Below are 13,862 nucleotides of genomic sequence, written 5' to 3' on the forward strand. Positions count from 1 at the left end.
TTCCTGGTTGCTCGTACTAATTGCATGCTGGGTTGTGTGCTGTAAGAAATCTATAATTAGAGGATAAGGGCTTTCTTTCCAACCAAGGTCACAGGCTGTTTTTTTACCAGTTCCCATGTTAAAAGGAATTGACAGTCTAAATGAAAGCCTGAGCAGATGCCATATTGCTGTATACCAAAAAGGGTCTTGTGACCTGTGTCTTCCTCCGTCTCACTCTTCAGCAGTGCAGCCAATCATATGGAAGTGGCTTGGGTTGCTGCCATCACCCGCACAGAAGATCACTGTTTAGTTCTTGGTTCAATTTTAGCAGAAATATTAGCTTTTAACTCATGGGAACCTGTATGGCAACAAGCTGCTTTCTGTTGCACAAGAAGCATTAAGCTGCATTCACACTGCTCTGCCGTGTAGCATTGAGAAGAGAAGGCATTGCTGACAGAGAGAGCTGGAGCTCCAAGGAAGGTTAGATGAAAAAGAAACTGCTTCTGTTTTCTAGCCTATTACTTTTGTTGCTTCCTGTTAACAGCAGAGAAGCTTGTGGTGCAGGCCTTTATTTATTTTTTTCTTTAAAAAATATACATGTTCTATGTTTAAATGATTTGCTGCATCCTGGCAGAGCCATTTTATGGTGATATTTCACACACACTGAGGAGTTGCTAGTCTCTTGTATGTTTTCTCTAATTTAGCCTTTCTGTTGTAGAAAGATATTTTTTCCAGAACTCAGACATCAGTATTTTACCTGGATAATGATTTTTGTCCCTCAGCAGTCTTTGGTGTATGGAATGTGGCTATGCTGCCATTACGGGTCACTTACTGAATGTTACTGTTAATAAAAAGTGATGATATTTATTTCCCAATAACAAAGCAATATATTGCTTTATTCACTTAATTTTTAGAAGCTGAGCACTTCCTTCCGTGGAGATAGATCAAGGTGGGTAGCCAAGTCAGTCCGTCTGTAGCAGTAGAAAAGGGTAAATCCACTTGCAGCTTTAAAGACTACAGATTTTGTGGTAGGGAATGAACTTTCATGACTCACTGAGGAAGTATCTGAAGAAGTGAGCCATGATCCACAAAAACTCATACCTGCCATAGATTTTATTAGTCTTTAAGAGGCTACTGGGCTCTTATTTTTTTATACTTAGAATAATAGAATCATAGAGTTGGACGGGGCCATACAGGCCATCTAGTCCAACTTCCTGCTCAATGCAGGATCAGCCTAAAGCATCCAGAATAAATATCTGTCCAACCGCTGCTTGAAGACTTCATTGAGGAGAATCTCACCACCTTCCTAGTTAGTCAATTCTACTGCTGAACTACTCTTGACTGTGAAATTTCCCCCCCTGATATCTAACCAGTATCGTTCTCCATGAAGTTTAAACCCACTACTGTGGGTCCTGTACTCTGCTCCCAACAGGAACTTTTCCCTGCCCTCCTAAGTAACAACCTTTCAAATACTTAGAAATCAATTATGTCCCTTCTCAATCTCCTCCAGCCTGAACATTCACAAGTTCCTCAGCCTTTCCGCATAGGGCTTGATCCTCTGCCCTCATCTAAACCTTCTGAATTTTGTCCACATCCTTTTTGAAGTGAGGCCTCCAGAACTGCACCCAGTGCTCCAGGTGGGGTCTGACCAATGCGATATAGCATGGGATTATGACATCTTGCGATTTTGATGTGATCCTCTGTTGAGACAGCCCAAGACTGCATTTATCTTCTTTACCGCCGCATCACACTGTCTGCTCATTTAGCTTACAGTCCACAAGTACCCCAAGATCACATTCACACACACTGCTACCCAGAAGTGTATCTCCCATCCAGTATGCATGTTTCTTATTTTTGTGATCCAGATGTAGAACTATACACTTCTTCTTATTGAATCGCATCTTATTCTCATTTGGCCACTTTTCTAGCATATTCAGATTTCGTTTATCTCTATTTTCTGGGGTGTCCTTATCTTCCCTACTTAAGCGTGCTCATGGCCAAGCAATGTGCATTTATTACTCATTTATTACTTTATTACGTTTGCATTCCAACTTACTTCCATCAAAGAGTGATCACCAGACCCAGGCCTGCTGAGCTTCAGCAAGACTTGCTATATCATGCACCCTCTAAACATACACTAGGACAATAGTATACAGGTCAAAGCAGAAAATATAGTCAAAAACAAGCTCAGGCAGAGACCCTCTTTCTTACATAGTATATCGTACAAAGGGTTCATGTTTTCAGTCAGAGCCTTCTTGTATGAGGACTGTATGACTAGAAATGTACATGGCTGGGTTGCTCCAGGTTCTTGTCATTTATGTGAAACATGAAATCCCTGTGCACTGATTTTAAGTAATAACCAGTCCCAGGAGATGTCTAATGCTGCTTTTTGGAGGGAAGTATAATGAGGTCTATCATAAAATGTTAGGGCCAGTACTTTCACTTGGGGAAGAGATTAGGTTTAATTTCTTTTTCCAATTGAGAGAAAGGTTTGCTCCCTGTATGACCTCAGAGATCAGTCATCAAGCCCAGAGAAATAAAGAAGTCCGTGTCCAAACTGAAGGTGCATGGCTGTGTCAAGGATGAGCTTGATCAGCTGGTAGACATGAAGTCTCCCACCCCCTTTCTTTCTCATTCAATATTCTTTGGATATTGGTCTACAGATTCAATAAGCAAATGGAGGCTAGAAAGCACAACCAGAAGTATCATGTTGAGTATGGATAATATACGTATGGTAGACCTCCCCACATTGAGGATTGCTGTCACACCATGTAAAGACTTCTTTTACATCAGAGCTGTGCATTTCCGAGGGTGGTTTCAAGTCTACAAATTCCCATATAAAAACTGAGATATTATAGTCCATTTGTGAATAACATACATCTTGGCTAAACACATTTGAATTGGATACAATGGTGGTAGGTTGGTTTTTATAAAGGCTGCAAAGTCTAGTGCAAATGTATAATCCCATATCTTTTTAACAATGTTTTAGAGATTGGAAGCAGGCTGCTTGCTCACACACTCCATTCTCACAGTGCCTTTCCTGTTTTACTTAATCATGATGTATTATGTCTGCACAGGTTTTAGTGCCAAGAACATGCCCAGCTTTTAACCAGTGTGTAAAGCTGATTTGCAGACTATGGGTAAAATTATCATAGTTCGCAATAACCATGGTATAGATCGACCATCATCATAGCTAAGAGATCAGGAAACAGTATGCCTGTGCTCACCCAGAGCCAAGTAGTGTTCCATTCATTATTTTTTACTTATTTATGCTCACAAACCAATTGGTCATTTGCAAATAAAAGATACAAAATACAGTATTTGATTATTAAAGGTTATAGACAAGTAATTTACCACTGCAAGAGGCACATGAAGGTTGACATCATTACGAATGAGAAGTGTAAGAATTTACAGAAAAGAATTAAGCAAATATCTAGTATCATCAGGAAGGAACATGTCTGTAGATGGACATAGTCTTCACTATCACTACAATATATATTTACTGAACCAATATCTCATTATGAATTCTGTATTTGTTTGAAGTATGGATGTGTTTCTTTCTGAGATTCTGTCTTCCCATGATGTCTTATTTGTAAATGCAAACGTTTAGGGCCAGTCTTAGTCCTTTTTTCTTTTCTTGGCAAGTTATAATGTTCCATGTAAATTATATTATTATTCCAAAAGATATTTACTAAATGAAACCTTTAGGTGTGTTTTTCTCTCCCATATTTCTGTAATCCACTAAGCAAGTTAAACAATTGAATAGAACAGAGAAAAATTACATGAGCTCAACACTGTTCCTGCATTGCGCAGGGGGTTGGACTAGATGACCCTGGATGTCCCTTCCAACTCTATGATTCTATGATTCTACCGAAAATGTAGAATTTGTTTGATTGAAAAGGGAGTTGCCAGATATAAAAAGTTGTCTTTGGGGTTTAAGTTTCTTTTGTATGGGGATTGCACATGGAGATTGATGTATTTCTTCCTAAAAATGCTATTATTCATAATTTATTTTTTTGTGAAACTGGTACTTGTAGTGGACCCAGATCTTGGGGGTGGTATACCAACTACAAGGAATTGATCCAATATCTAATTTCATTACTTGTTATATTTCCCCACACACTTTTGCCACAAGTGATCTACTGAGGCGTCCTTCCAACCTGATGGAGTAAATCCAGTGTTCTGTTAACCTTGTGAAACTAAAAGATAGAGATTGTTATTGTAACATGTTGAGAAACATTGCATAATGGATGCAGATATCAAATTCATCTTGTTTTCATTCTTATTGCACGAGTGCCACAGAAATCATATAATTAAAGTAAGTCATTGGCTTCATAGACTGACTCATCTTGGGTATCAAAATTGATAGGGTACTTTTCCAACTGATAAAATTCTGTAACCTTTTACTTATGTAGTCCAATGTATTCTAGTTAATAATAATCTGAAATGTACATTTTGTATATCTTTCTTCTAAAACTTGGGAAATAAAGTCTGCCTTGGAATGCTTTTAGCAGATGAAAGCTGTGTGTCTATGAAGGAAAGTATGTATGTGTTGGATTTTCCTTTTTGTTCACTTTAGGAGCCAGAAGTAAAAGCCAGGAACATGTATGTGCTTGCCGAGTCAACACTATATTTATTAGTTTAAATTCCAGCTTCAGGGCCAGACTCTTAACATCTGTGCCACAGACATTTGTGAGACATATCTGATTTCAGTGGATTTAAAAGGGTGTAATTCTGTTTAGATTGGACTGACATTTCCCAAAGCCTTTGCCACTTTATTGGTGGAAGTGCTGAAATTCTGTCACAGTGGGTACAATAGGCCATTTCCTTTAATACCTTGGACAAGCTAAACTGAATTTAATATCTAAAGGCTGCATGTAAATAGATGAACGAGTCAGGTGTATGTGTATGAATCACTTCAACAATTAGATTGTTCAGGGAAAGAGAAGAAATTCTGTGATGGAATTAATCTGCAGTACTTCCTGCTCAGTCCCTTTGTATGTCTCTTAATACAAGTGCTATAGGATATTGAATATGCAGAGTTATGGTTTTGTGATTAAAAATGTTCTGAAAAAAGGAAATAAGAGTTGTGAAAGCAAATAAGATCATTTGTTTCTATTGTAGGTTGCTTTGGATCATTTGAAGAGGCATCAAATGAACACATCAAATTAATAGTTGGATCTAGGTTCTACCTCTCAGTTTGCTGATCAAGAATTAACACTAATTTTCTTGCCCCACCGTGGCATTCATTTGTCATATTTATATCTTGCCTCACCTCTCCGGAATTTGTTCCTTATAAAAGTTGGTATGGTAGCTTAAGCTGCTAACCCAAGGCCACCCAGTAAGCTCCGTAGCTGCATATGGATTTTAATCAGGATTTCACAGCTGCAAACCCAACTCCTGCTATTGCACCATGATGGTAGATGAATCCAAGGGATCTTAAAATAGTCTAATGATGGGGGAACACCTGCATACTCAGCAAAAACTGCTCATATTTTTGTAAACATCTCCACCAAACAGGCTTGGGCATTTGTGGTTGTTCAGGATATATATGTGCTCAAACATACATGCTTGTTCCTTTCTCAAACCACAAACTTTATGTTCCTGAAGGGGGAGAGAAACAAGTAGTCTGGAGATCTTCAAATGGGTAGCCATGTTGGTCTGAAGTAGCACAATACTGAAATAGCTCCATTGTTGTGGCGGGGGAGATGATGGAGTGGCCCCGGTGGAGGGAGGCGGTGAATGAGGAGTTCTTAGTCTGAGGAAGTGCTTGCACTCGAAAGCTCACGCCTTGAATAAATCTTTGTTGGTCTTAAAGGTGCTACTGGACTCTGATTTTATTCTGGAGATCTTGTTAGACAGAGGGAGTAGATCTGGCTGGTCCCTATATTTCCTGATTTTTTTTCCTATACTTCCCCAGAAGGAGATTGAAGGGAACTGAAATTTCTAAAGCCTTCCACATTCAATCCAAAAACTGTGGAAAATATATTGTCCCAGTAATCCAGTAACTTTAAAGCATGCATTGAGAGCAGCTACTGACAGGCTGCCTATGCAATAAGCTGCAAGTGCATTTGAAATATTTTACGCAATATTGCTTATGGCATTCTCAGGTTAAGAGAAAATTGGTATTGTGAGCAAGGTAGGTTAGATTTTTAAAAGATCATCAATAGAGAAGACAATATAATCTGGGGGAAAAGAAATTGTGTGGCTTATTTTGATGATATTTCATGAGGCCCAGGATCTGTTGTAAGGGTCATTGTAGAAACTGGTTGGTTTACTATGCTGTGTTTAGAAGACTACTAAGCTACTTACTCCCTGGAAGAAAGATTCACTGTGTGTGGAAGGGATTGGGGATGTGTTTGGTATATGACAGCATGTTTCGCAAACGTCAGGAAAGCCTGGGGCATTTTTTTTTCTTTCCATCAGCCTCTTTATGGGAGAGATGAACAAAGGAGGAATAGAGAATGTATATGTACAGTTAAATCAACTAGAAATATGCCCTTTTGGAGTTAGTGGTGAAATTAGATACAACTTGGCATATTAAGCAACTACCATCTCCTACTATCATAATGGTACGAGAAGACTAACTAGAAATTTTTTCATTTCTCAGGAATAGATCAGTTTTTCAGTCTTTTATAAGGTGAAGAGTTCCATTCCTGGAATTTTATATTTGGCTTAATGCCATTAAGAATGGGAAACCAGGAATTAAGGCAATAAAAACAACCCTGGAACAGGTAAAAACAACAAGAAGTGATGCTCTCCACTGACCATCACAATAGTGGACTCTCTCACTTTAAATATGAAATTAAAAAAATAAAAATATGTTCAAGTCCACATTAGTTAAAATGTAGACTGTAGAGTAGAACATTCCAGCAGGATAAAGCAGGAGATAGAGGAGTTTAAGCAGAATCATGGCTTATTTTAACTGTGCCTCATTTATAATTGGAATATTGGACTTAATATAGGTGTTTCTTCTATTTAGAGACATGGAGGGCATCTTGATTGATGGATGCATTTGAAGGGAGAACAGTTCTTCAGCTTCCTGTCTCTGTGGAGGAAGATTGGCTGCTCCTTGACACTTCCACAGCTGATTTGTGGGCTAGGACAAACAGTGTTTTAATGCTTCCTGCAAAACAAATAACTAGAAACTAAACATAAACACCAGGATAAAAACCAAGGGTAAAGATGTAAGGGCTCAGGGAAAACATAGAAGTATAGAGAAATTTGATGTCTTTCCATTTTTATGACACTTTAAATTTTTTCCAGAGGAGAAATATGTGTGTGTCTGTGTGTGTGTCTGTGTGTGTGTGTGACAGATGTCACAACTGAATTTCTTGTTTTTCATTTAGTAGGGAAATCCATTTTCATCAGTCTTTTCTTTTTTATATTAACAAATGTGAAATGTTGACCAGTGTACCAAAAGGTGTTAAGATTCATATTGTACATCTCAGTAAGTTATATGTTGATGTTTGTAAGATTGATCATAATGGCAAAATTGGGTTTAAAAATATTGGTTATAAATTAGTTCTAAATTAAAAAAAACATGTGTAGGTTAAAGTTTATAAGAAATTTAAAAACATTGCTTCTGAATCGGGAAGGTCAGGATGAAAATGTTTGATTAAGAAAAACTTCCTTTTTACTTATAGAGTGATAATAAAATGATGGTTTTCAGTGTTTTCATTGCCTCTCAAAGAATACAAGGAAGTATTATTTATTTATTTAAAATATTCAACTTGCCTGTTCAATAAAGCCCGGAACAGCTGACATTATGGATATTAACCTATATAGTTAATGATAGCTCATGATAATACAAGGTACTGAAACACAACCAAACTACAAAACAATATCTTTATTCACACCAGTAGCTCTTCGCCTCCCCTCAGTCAAACTTCTGAGTTTGCCAAACCAGGCTTTGGAAGCCCCCCATTGAGAAATGTAAAACCAACTGTATGAAGAGACATCTCCTTTGGTTTGGGATGTTGGTAAGCATAGAGAACAGTTGCTTTTGAAACCATTGATAGAGGTCTAAGTCTTTTGATTTGATTTGGATCTGTGACAACCTGTGTTGGAGAGGAACTTCTGCTTTGTACTGTCTTCACAATTCAACTGGATGTGTGGCTGTGTTTCTATTATTTGAAATTATTCCATCTATGTCTGATGGAGAGATTGAAGACGAAGGAGGTAATCTTCTCTGTTACATTTGATTCCATGGGAAAATACCTGTATCTGAGACTGCATTTTAAATTGTTGGCTGGCAGCTAATCTTGGGGGGATTTAAAACTCAAGAACTAAACCAAATGTGACTAAACTGTATTTTGAATTCTGGGCAAGTCATGCTGACATGATGATGGATACTCCATTCTAGGGGACAAAATAATTTGACGAAACTTGCCAGGGGTCTTTATTTTTTCACGTTATGTCTGTTTAATTGAGCCATTCTAGTACAAAGGTGGAGAAAGTTACACTGTCTACATGGATGACTATGTCTTCCTGTGTACAGTTAGTTTCCCTTTGCTTATGCAGAGTTAGATTTATTCTAGCTCATTAGGGATTGCAGATGTGGTTGGTTTATATGGTTACTCTTACTTGAAGTTCCTTTATTCAGATGAATAACAGCTGGGCGTCCTAGACAGAGCCTGTTAGATTTTACATGTTTGCCATGTGCAGCCTTGCAATTAAAAGTGCTTCTGGCTTCGAAGAGGTAGGCAAACCTGTCTCTCCAGTTTACTGGAGAAATGGAATTAGCAAGATGAAGTGTCACTTTGTCCTGTGAGTATCTGAGGCGATGCCAGAAAAGGGCTTGTTGGGTCTTGTCTCCCTAGTCCTGTTGAATCTCTCAAGAAGAATGCCCCGTTAAAAAAATAAAGCACATTTCCAGTACTCCTTTTGGAACTGAAACTGAGGATGCTAGTGGAGTGGCTTCAGCTGCCGTGAGACAGAGGAGGGCCCCGGGCTCCTGGAACTTAATGCTTTCCATGGAATTGAAAGCAGCCCTGCCTCATTTTTTACAGTTATCAGGAGTTGAATTTTAAAAAATTCCAACCAACCAACAGTCTATCTTGTGCAGAATAATTCGTAAAACACAAATGGCAAGCTTTTTTTTTTGAGTGGGGGGGGGGGTTTGTTTGTTTCTCCTTTCTTCCTCCCAAGATGTTTTTCCTAGCCTCTCTCTTGGTAGCTCGAGGGAATATTGCTCAGACTATCCTCTTAGCTCTTGGGCTCTTGTGGCTTGTTTAGTGCCTTAGCCCAGTGAGTTGTATATTCGCAAATACATACTGATGTTGAACTTAAAGGGCTTTTATACAGTGACTAATGCCGTTGACTGCTAGGCAGGCAGACAGCAGTGTGCTCCAGGAACTTTTTATGAGGGACCAAGGCTTGGAAAGTATTTTGGAGAGAGGCTTTAGCTTCTCTGACCTTGGAAAATGAGGTTTTCATTCATTTTAAAAGAAGCTTTCTTTTTAAGTAGCCGCACTCCCATGCAGTAGTAGGAGATGGATTGTGTTTACTGCTGACCCCACCCTGCCTTGCCTGTTGCAAGCATCTGAAGCGGTGATTGTGTTTTTAAAAGCAGAATGACAAGAGAGAAATTCCCTAGAGGCAAACACAGAGTGTGAGCTCTATTCGCCAATACAGACACACCGGGTTGGGAACTCCCAGAGAGGGATAGAGTGCGAAGGCGAAGAAAGCGTAAGCAGAAGAGACAAGCAGAGCAGGAGGTGGTGGAGGAGGGAGAAAGCGCTACTTCTTTAAAGAACAACAAAATCCCCCTCACACACACACACACACACACACACACACACATCAACTTTGATCTTTAAACTGAGCAATTTGGATTTCCCTCCCTTTCCCCAAAACTTTGGTGTCCATGTTTTATTGAAACCCGTTTTGCATTCTGGGATCAACTCAACTGCTGGGTGGAAATTGCTCAGATTGACATGATGTACCTCTGGGTGAGTAGAGATCTGTGTGAGAGCTTACACGCTTTGCACATATAAGGAGTGGAAAGCTGAAGATCCTCTGCTAGTATGTGCAGCCTCCCTTTTTGGACTGCAGTCTTTTCTGTCTTTCTTCAAGCTAGATATTAGCTTTCCTCTCTTAAAGTACTTTTTAATTGAGATAAGTAACTGAGTTTTATAGGATTGCATTTATTTTACATTTGAATGCTTTTGATCGTATGCCAGAGAGAACGAGGACTTTGTTTTGGAACTGTCATTTCCTGACACCTGTAGGTAAGAGAAACAATTACCTTGTCCTCATAGGTGTCAGGCAATAGTACATATTTTTGTCAGATGCGGTTTCTGTGTAATGAAGGGAGGACTCTACAACTCAAGTTATATGATGATTGAATGCTAGCCAAGGAAGAAATATTCAGAAGTATTTTATAATCATGATTTGTCTGGCGAGGAACCTTGACTATGCTGCTATTCTTACCAGACTCCAGGACACAAAGTGTTGTGTAAACTTTCTTCTTCCAAGTTTACAAAGGCTAGGTTGTTTTGTAACTTGGAAGCTTTGAGCTGTTTTGTTACAGTAGGTCAGTAATTTATAAATAAATAATTGGATAGGCCCCATTCCCACTAGCCAAGATAATATCTGATTTAGAGGCTTGATGGTAAACACCCAAATTATTATTATTATTATATTTTGTAGAGCAATCAAAATTTTGTTCCATGGAAAATATGCTTAAATTCGGATTCTACCATTTCAGAATAAGTGATGCAAAGTTAATATTTCTTGCTTTCCAACACTTTAAACTGGACTTAGTTGATTATAAGAAGAAAGAAGTAAGAGAGATCTGTATATTTTACTGTTATCAAAGTAAACTAGTTATGGTGTCCATATAATTCTGATATCAGTGTTTGAGTTCTGTTGGAATGACAAAAGTTAAAAAGGAAGACCTATGGATGCGACTGGAGGCCTGAAACTAGAGGAATACATTGTAGTCAGTAAAGCAGTCAAAATCTTGTCCATTGTAGGGTTTTCTGAAGGCACTTCCTACAGTTGCCAACATTTTTTTTTCCAGTAACTACTTTTTGTATGGAGACTGTGAAAAGTTTATCTTGCTGATTTCTGCAGATTGAGTTGCTAAGGCCAAAGGACCAGGTATGGGGCCATGCTTTCCCCCTCTTTTCCCCTTTGAAGATCCAAAGCTGCTTACATCATCCCCCTGTCTTTCCATTTTATGCTCATAGCCACCCTGTGAGGTAGGCTAGTCTGAGAGCCATGTGGGACCAGCCGAAGGCCACCCGGTAAGCTTCCATGGCAGAGTGAGAATTCAAACCTGGATCTACCAGATCTTAGCCCAGCACTCTGACCACTACACCATGCTGATCCTGCATTAAATTGTGTGAAATTCTATATTTTAGAATACTGCTGCTAGTGTTGGTTAACGGTGTTAGACTGTCATTTTATTCAGTGAGGAATATAATTTTGAAATTAACACCAGTGAATGTACTGATAGCCACAAACACAGATGTTTTCCACAGGTGATTAGACAGCTCCATGGAGGTGATCTGTCCATGAAGACTAAAGGAAACTGCCACACCCGGAGTCAGTAAAGTTCCAAAACCAGCACTAGGAGGCAACATCCAAGAAGGTCCTTGACCTCTTTGGTCCTTCTGGAAAACTGGCTAGCTACTGCATGAGACAGGTGGCTGGACTAGGTGAACCAGTGGTGTGAGTTAGCAAGATACTTCTTATATTCTTCAAAGAGACAGAAAAGTCCCATTTTCTGAAGGGGAGACTATTGCTGTATAAAGTATATTCTACAAATGAAGGTAGAGCTTTTCTTATTCTTTCCCAGTGCTGAATTTTTTTTAGGTATCTAGGGAGACGGGACTTATACTTGCTCTGAAAAGTGTCATGTACTTTGATAGCATAATCTTAAGAAATGATGGATTATGACTACTGGTCCATTTGTCTCAAATGTTCTGCTCTTGATTGTGGTCTCCTTAATGTCTCATGTGAGTAATACTAATTCTCATTCCTTTCCCACAGCATTTGATTTTCATATGTGGCTTATCTTTGAACATGATGGTTGATCAGCCTGCTTTTGTAGCTACTATGAACCTGCATGGAGATTCCAGTCCTCCCAGTAATCTGTTATTTCTGATTGCTCCTATAGTTGTGCGTAGCCACTGCCTGGTCGCTTGGGTGTATGGTAGTGGCTTCAGTCGCATGATGCACTGCCAGAAAAAGGCAGAAGGAAGGCTTCTCTTTCCATGTTATTTAGGAAAACTGTGTGACATTGAGTTATTGATGAGGGCAGTTGAAGGTGGTTAAGGTCAGCAATTGTGAAACAATCTTTACAGATCTGGCATATTTTTATTGTTAGGTAAGATATGATTGGTTTGGTGACTGGGCTGGTTTAGTGTACGACATACTCTTTTTGTTAGGTGATTTGAACCCCTTTTTTCCGGGGAGGGAGATTATGCTGGAATGTGAGAGCAAACATATTTTAATGAATAAATGTAAACAAAATAGTAAAAAGTCCAAGTAACTTCTTAGGTTCATGCAAGAATGTTGAAACAGTTGATTTCTTTTGTTTGAGCAGTAAACTTCTGTAGAAAATTGAAAACTGTTTTTGAAAAGCAGTTTGCCATGTGGCATGCTTGAGAACAAGTTTGAAACCTGTCTGGTCTCACAGAAATCAATTTGTGATCTACTTAAATCTGGTCTTTTATGTAGGTACCTAGTCTTATGGTGCAGCATTGTTTCTTTGCAAACTTTGTTGTCCCTAAATGTTGTAAGTTCTGTGGCTCTTCTTCTCCTAGTCAGAGTGTTCGTTATTTTATACTTCTCTTCTTCATTACTTTAATTTTGTCTATCGTCTCACTCGCATGCAGAGAGACTGGACCTCTTAAAGAAAGACTTGTTTGTGGTAGCAAACACCCGTCTACTGATAAACACAATCAGTTTATATCTAGGAAATGAATATGTGTCAGTTCTTGCTCTCGCTGTCAAATGTTTGCTAAGCTGACACTTAAGAACTGATCCTTCTGCTTGTGAGCTACCCTTTGGGTAGTGCCATGTGAGCTTCTGTAACCTGTTGGCGAAACCGGTTGCAGCTGCTTCCTAATCCACCAGTAATTATGGTGTGGTTCCCCCCCCCCAAAAAAAGTTGTGATTGCAAGGACAAGTCTCAAAATTGAATCAATTTGTGTTTGATACCAGCTGGAAAAGAACAGGGGAAAAAACATTCAGGTAACCTACGTATTTCTCTTGGTCCAACATTTGCTTCTCTCTTCACTTGTTGCAGCCATATTGCCATCTGAACAGAATGCTATGCCTTTGCCTGTTCAGTACAGTACTGGCTGTTTCTATGCTTATCCCTCAGCTTATTTATTCGGTTTCCAGCTCAGGCATTGCCACTTAATTTGAACTGATACTTTGACAGGTTGCAGTGCCTCTTCATTGTCCAAGGGACAGAGGCAATAGTGCAGAGTAGTTGTTATATTAAAATTTCACCCTTCTTTTCCAGAGGGAAGACTGGAGATATCACATCCTTTATGCCTCAGAACTGTTCTTCATCTGCTCAGCCACATTTACACTAATGTTGGCTGAGGGTCACTAACTCTCCCTGTCACTGAGAACCACAGTTAGCTAATCAACCTATAGGAAAGGGCCACCACCATTTTTTCGGTTGGGATCACATGGGAGGATTGGAGGCTGTCTTCCTCGTCAAGAGCTATTCTTGCTGACACCTTTTATAAATTACTGGATCGGCCAGCCATGGAATCATAGAATTGGAAGATACCCCCCAGGGTCATCTAGTCCAACCCCCTGCAGAAAGCAGGAAATGGCCACAAGAGCCAAGCACTTCCACAATCCCTTCTGTTCACCCACTCTGCCTAAATTCATAGAACTAGCATTTCTGTCAG

At 39.2% G+C, this 13,862-nt stretch overlaps 1 protein-coding gene across 13 annotated transcripts in view; it reads left to right on the forward strand.

The window, feature by feature from the left end:
• RBFOX2 (RNA binding fox-1 homolog 2) overlaps positions 1–13,862 on the forward strand; it is a 219,649-nt gene that overhangs the window by 59,260 nt on the left and 146,527 nt on the right. The window contains exon 1 of one of the 13 annotated variants that reach the window (XM_077339651.1): positions 9,810–9,932. The exons of the other annotated variants lie outside the window; for them this stretch is intronic. Within the exon in view, the coding sequence (XP_077195766.1) occupies positions 9,918–9,932 (15 nt within the window). The 5' untranslated portion in view covers positions 9,810–9,917. Of the gene's footprint in view, positions 1–9,809; positions 9,933–13,862 lie in introns of those variants that run through there. 13 annotated transcript variants of the gene reach the window in all.

Source organism: Paroedura picta, chromosome 5 (genome assembly GCF_049243985.1).
Source record: "Paroedura picta isolate Pp20150507F chromosome 5, Ppicta_v3.0, whole genome shotgun sequence".
Taxonomy (NCBI): domain Eukaryota; kingdom Metazoa; phylum Chordata; class Lepidosauria; order Squamata; family Gekkonidae; genus Paroedura; species Paroedura picta.